This window comes from Sinocyclocheilus anshuiensis, unplaced genomic scaffold, assembly GCF_001515605.1.
Source record: "Sinocyclocheilus anshuiensis isolate Anshui unplaced genomic scaffold, SAMN03320099.WGS_v1.1 scaffold300, whole genome shotgun sequence".
Taxonomy (NCBI): domain Eukaryota; kingdom Metazoa; phylum Chordata; class Actinopteri; order Cypriniformes; family Cyprinidae; genus Sinocyclocheilus; species Sinocyclocheilus anshuiensis.
The window spans coordinates 1,934,803-1,940,923 of NW_015557379.1; the positions used below are offsets into that span (position 1 = coordinate 1,934,803).

The 6,121-nt window shown below is 38.5% G+C and overlaps 1 protein-coding gene across 2 annotated transcripts in view; it reads left to right on the forward strand.

Moving 5' to 3' along the window:
• Window positions 1–5,090, forward strand: part of chp1 (calcineurin-like EF-hand protein 1) — a 13,733-nt gene extending 8,643 nt beyond the window's left edge. For both annotated transcript variants that reach the window (XM_016474723.1, XM_016474724.1), the window contains 4 exons: window positions 56–183; window positions 1,488–1,549; window positions 2,813–2,935; window positions 4,561–5,090. In XM_016474723.1, the coding sequence (XP_016330209.1) occupies window positions 56–183; window positions 1,488–1,549; window positions 2,813–2,935; window positions 4,561–4,614 (367 nt within the window). In that variant the 3' untranslated portion in view covers window positions 4,615–5,090. The remainder of the gene's footprint in view (window positions 1–55; window positions 184–1,487; window positions 1,550–2,812; window positions 2,936–4,560) is intronic.
• Window positions 5,091–6,121: the final 1,031 nt, after the last annotated feature.

Below are 6,121 nucleotides of genomic sequence, written 5' to 3' on the forward strand. Positions count from 1 at the left end.
TGTGTGTGTGTGTGTGTGTGTGTGTGTGTGTGTGTCTCTCTCTCATGTATTTCAGTGAGGATCAGGTGAACTTTCGGGGCTTCATGAGGACTCTGGCTCACTTCCGTCCTGTGGAGGATAACGAGAAAAACAAAGACCCGACTTCTGGCGAGCCACTCAACAGCAGAACCAACAAACTCTTCTGTGAGTCCAGCTCAAACACCTCTCATATTAATGCCAAGTTTTTGTTTGTGTCCACAAAAATATTGAGCAGCACAACTGTTGTCAACATTAATATTTATAAGAAATGTTTATTGAGCAGCGAAGTAGCATATTAGAATGATTTCTGAAGGATCATGTGACACTGAAGTAATGATGCTGAAAATTCAGCTTTGCGTTACAGGAATGAATTACATTTTAAAACGTATTCTAATAGAAAATAATTTTTAACATAGTAGAAATATTCACAGGGACCTCCATAAACATTTTTAAATGTTAAGTTTTTAAATACCATTTTAAACTGTTAAAGGGTTAGTTCACCCAAAAATGAAAATTCTGTCATTAATTACTCACCCTCGTGTTGTTCGAAACCCGTAAGACCTTCGTTCATCTTCGGAACACAATTTAAGATATTTTTGATGAACCTGAGGGCTCTCTGATCCTCCCATAGACAGCAAGGTAACTACCACGTTCAAGGTCCAGAAAAGTACCAAGATGATCGACAAAGCGGCGCCGGTGCTGACCCAGATCCGGCGTAATGACGTCATCACGCCGGATCTGGGTCAGCGCCGCCACACGCTCGCTAATCTGCGGTGATTGGTCCGATTGGTCTCATTTTCATTTCATCATGTCTGTAATGCCTGATAAAGCAGCGTTTGTGAGCGCAGTGCTGCTTTGTGTACAGCGTTACTGGGGAAACAAGCGGCACCTAGTGGCAAAGAATGAATTTGCATTTTCATTCAGACCAACGTCCAAAAGACCAACAAGTGGGCGGGCGATATGCTAATGTTTCATGTTGACATCAACACGAAACGGCTTGGGATTCGTTTTTAAAAACGACTCGTTTCACTGATTCAGAGTCGACTCTTTCTTTTGAGAGACAATAACTTCATACACGGTGCACTTTCAGATTTAAAACTTTGCTGGATGTTTTCATTCACTTAGAGCTGTGTTACACACTGCATGAAAGGTCATTTTCAAAAATCTATAATAGGGGCACTTTAAAAGCTTTCAAGAATGGAGCAGTCTGTCATATCATTTTACTTGAGTATCATCTAAGCATTTAAAAGCAGGCAAAATGTCATTTCCCAAAGGGAAACAAAGGGCTTGAACTGAGCCTGGTCTTAAACTTGCTCTTTTTAATGATCCTATAAAACATGCTTTAGCTGCTCTTAATCTCTGCTCAGGAAACCTGTTCTCTGTAACAAGGCCATACAGTGTGTTCATCTAGCACAAAGTGTTGCGACTTAAAGCTTTTAATAATATTTTGTTTTTCTCTTTTTTCGCAGTCGCTTTTCAGTTATACGACCTTGACCGAGACGACAAGATCTCTAGAGACGAACTGCTACAGGTAAGAGAATCGTGCTTAATGTCCAACAGAAAACCGCTACACCCGTCTCTGACACGGGAGACAAAAGAACATTCTGTATCGTCTGAACAACGAGGCACTGACTCTCCTGCCCTTGCCATCTGAAACCAGCTATTCATATTCACAGAAGACGCTCTGTTAGACAGGGAAACCCAGAAGATCAGGTTTAGGGGACTACAGAGACATATTATTTGTACTTTCCTGTCAAACATTGGAAATAGAATTAACCCATGGTATTTCAGGGATATATTATTTTTTACTTTCCTGTCAAACATGGAAATGCTTGACTTTTTTTTTCTACTGTTATATTTTAACCTGAATTTCTATGCTTGTACATATTACTAGATTTTTTAATAATACAAACCTATGAAAGGTTTGTATATATTTTTTTTTTTACATTTTACAAATGCAAAATGTATAAAACTTGTTTATACTGTTGTGTAATCAATGAACACAAATGTTAATGTAGCTACAAAATATTTCTGAATTATCATTGCAATGTGTAATCTTTCCACAAGCCCATGGGAATGCTTATCCTTCTATTAATTTCTGTTAGGGAATATTTATTTTATCAAATCCCTTTTTTTTTTACCCCTTCAATTTATACTATATATTTTGTATTCATTCATAGTTGGATTTCTTTTTGTTGCTTAGTTTTTGCTGACTTTATTCCACTCTGAGACCATTAGAATTTCACATGCCATTTTTTCCTTCACATATAAAATAATAAACAGCACTTTGCTCCACTTAGACAGGTTTGTAGTTCCCAATAGTTTTTAACTGTCCCATCTTGGGGGGAAAAATCCTCTTTATAAAGCTTCTATACATTTTTTGATAGATTCACAAATCAAACCACACTGAAATAAAGTTAAGATGAGTATAAAATGATAATTGATAAAGAGATATTGTTAAAAATAAACTTAAGGCACTTATAAGGAAGGATATGCAGTGTGACTGATAAAACATAAATAATTGTATCTAGCATACTTGTATTACTTTACTATTACTGGGTGGGTCAACACTGAATAATTATTCAGAATTCTAACATTATAAAATCCAGTATGAACCTTTTTTGCAGGTTTGTTTCAGTAGATGGTCTTTTTGAACCTCAGGAGTCTTGTGAAATAAGTAATTTGGAAAAGTGCGTGCATAGGGAATTGCAGTCTGCTGTTGAGCCACTTGATGGCACCAGATAATAATGTAAAAAATATAAATAAAACCGACTCAAACTTGCCTGTTTTCCAGGTTTTGAGAATGATGGTGGGTGTGAATATTTCTGATGAGCAACTTGGAAGCATTGCAGACAGAACCATCCAGGAAGCTGACACTAATGGAGACATGTGTATCTCCTTCAGTGAGTTCACCAAGGTAATGCCAGGAAAAGCAAGTAGGTGTGTTCTACTTCAGGGAATAGTCCACACAAAAATAAAAATTAGCTGAAAGTTTACTCACCCTCAGGCCATCCAAGATGAAGGTGAGTTCATTTTTTCATCGGAACTGAACTGGAGAAATTTAGCATTACATCATTTCCTCACCAGTAAATCCTCTGCAGTGAATGGGTGCCGTCAGAATGAGAGTCCAAACAGCTGATAAAAACATCACACCACTCCAGTCCAAGTAGATATAACTGCAGACCTCCAAAATGGGGCGTGAACTCCAAAAGTGGGCAGACCCTCCAAAATGGGGCGGGGTCTCCGCGCTCTAAGACTTTCCCCATTGGCTCTGGCTCCAGCCAATTGTTATTGACTTACATTTCAAAATAAAACTTTATAAATGTAACATTGTTTCTAGTTCATCTAAAATAAAATATGCTATATAAATAAATATTCTCTGTGAGAGCAGAGCCCAAAGCTCGTGGCCAGTGGTGTTCGGACTGGAGTTTGAACCTCTCCTTAATGATATAAACGGGAATCACCCACGAGCTCTCCCGCGAGCCGTCCCAGCGCTTTTTTCTAAGCAACTGGGGCGTCCCGGGGCTCGAAATTGGCAGGGTAGGAGGGGGTAGTGATGCTGGGTGTAATTAAAAAGGTGCCATTGTCCGGTGAGGTCCGGTTGGGGAGTTACGGAACGATCTCATATCGTATAATCTTATTAACTGTTTATCTCCTGAACTGCAACTTTCTTTACCACGCTATTCAGCGCCAATCCCGCCGTGCAGTCAATTTCACTGGTTAGGGTCAGGTGTGGGATAGGTTTAGGGATTAGCATTTTTTTGTAGCATAATATAGGAAATCAAGACTTTAATTGACACAACCAATAAAATCTTTAGAATCAGCTGTGGGGCGGAGTTTGCACTGAAGTGGATTGGGGGGAAAAATTGCGCATGCGTGTCATGTGCCTGTCTGTCAATGGGAGGAAGCCACGCCCTATTTTGGAGCTCCCACCCCGTTTTGGAGTTCCCGCCCCCATTTGGAGATCTCCGGGCTGCAGTTATACCCTTCTCCTCCAGTCCATCAATTAACATCTTGTGAAGTGTGAAGCCACGTGTTTGTGAGAAACAAATCCATTGTAAAGGTGCTTTAACTTAAAACCGTCGTTGCTGGCCAAAATAAGTCCATAATTTATTAATAACACTTCCTCCAGTGAAAAAGTTAATCGCCTGTTGTCCTCTCATATCAAAATCCACCAAAATATTTGGAGCTTGATCTGAACATATTTCTCTCCTGATCCAGACGAGATTAGAATGCAATATTATGGATTGAGGATTCATTTTCAACTGGAAGCAACAGAAGTTAAAAACGTCTTGATGATGGATTTGATCATTTTTTGACATTAATTGATGGGCTGGAGTGGTGTGGATACTTGTGATGTTTTTATGAGCTGTGTGGACTTTCATTCTGACGGCACCCATTCACTGCAGAAGATCCATTGGTGTGCAAGTGATGTAATGCTAAATTGTTCCCTTTTGCCTCAGGAAAGCAACAATGATATGAACGTGATTAAAAGTTTTTGGGTGATTTGTTTATTTTCAAACACCCTTTTTCGTTCCTCAGGTATTGGAAAAAGTGGATGTCGAACAGAAGATGAGCATCCGCTTCCTTCACTGAAAACCAAATGTGTTCTGAACTCTGATTGGAGACCATCAGTGTCAATAGAAATAAGACACGCCCCCTGATTCTTCTCTCTGTGGGCTGATTCATCCTTTTTAAACATGATCATGTTCTCATCATGTTGCGTTTGTTTCAATCATCTATCACTCTTGAGTTGCTGTTGCACTAGAAGGCCAGATCCAGTGCCTTCGCTATTCTCAAAAGTCACAGCGGCTTTTATCTTGTAAAATTCTATTTATTCCGGCTGTGAAAGCAGCTGATTAAAACTTTCCAAATGGCGAAGCTGTCACTGATATTGATACTGGTGGATGCTTGTTGTCATGCCCATTTCGTCACCAACTTAAAGGCCAAATCTTCCGAGAAACTTTCCTTCTCACCCATAAAAATGATATTTCGCTCCACAAAAATACCTCATTATAAGGGTGGATAAGGGTTTTTTCATTCTCGTAATTTATAATGATCTTAAGTCAACACATGAGAGGGAGTGAAATGGCTCAATGCCTCTTTTAACTCCGAAAAATTTATTTTTCACTGAATTTGAGTGTGGTTTTCTCTTTAAATGCCTGATGAACAGAAGAGAAGCAGTTCATTTGAGTATTTATAATGAGTTATTCTACACTCCCATTTCATTTTTAAATTACATATGCATAGTCAAGTCTTTTTAAAGGTGAAGCGTGTCATTTTCTGTGTCACTGCGGTACCAAACGAAACTAAGATCTGTTTAAGCATCCAAATTTGACATGACAACATTACCCGAAATGCTAACCCTGAGTATTAAACAGTGTGAGATGTGATGCACACCAAAGTTTGCGGAATAAAATTGTGCACTGTTAATCTCATCTATCTTAAACTAGTTTGCCTGGCAGACGATAACAGTTGAAAAAAATCTGTTAGACCTTACATTTGAAAGATGGACTCAAGATATAGAGGGACCAGAATATAATGTGCTGCATGGACTCCTTTAATTTTGACTCGTAAACAAACATATAGAACTATGGAAGCCCATAAAGGTGATTGCAACTTTTTATCTCACAATTCAGACTTTTTTGTTCAGAATTGTGAGGTATCAACTCATAATTGCTAGATATACCCATGGTTTCACAGACAAGACTTAAGCCTAATCCTAGACTAAAATGTAAGTCTGAGCTGTTTCAACTGAAAGAAACTTGCACTGACTGATCTTGAAATATATCAGTGCCTTTGTTTTATCTCAAGATGCACACCAGTAATGTTTTTTTCTAAATATGTCCATAAAAATTACTTAAATGTCCTAATTGAACTATGGCCTAATCCTGGTTTAGTCTAAGCCCTGTCTGTGAAACCGGGCCATAAATTCAGAATTGTGAGAGAAACTCGCAATTCTGTAATTTTTCTCGCAGTTGCAAGTTTATATCTCGCAATTCTGACTTCTTTTCTCAGAATTGTAAGATATAATCTTGCAAATGTAAGTTATAAAGTCTGATTTTCAGGGGGGAAAAGCTGTTTTCTTACAATTGTTGCAATT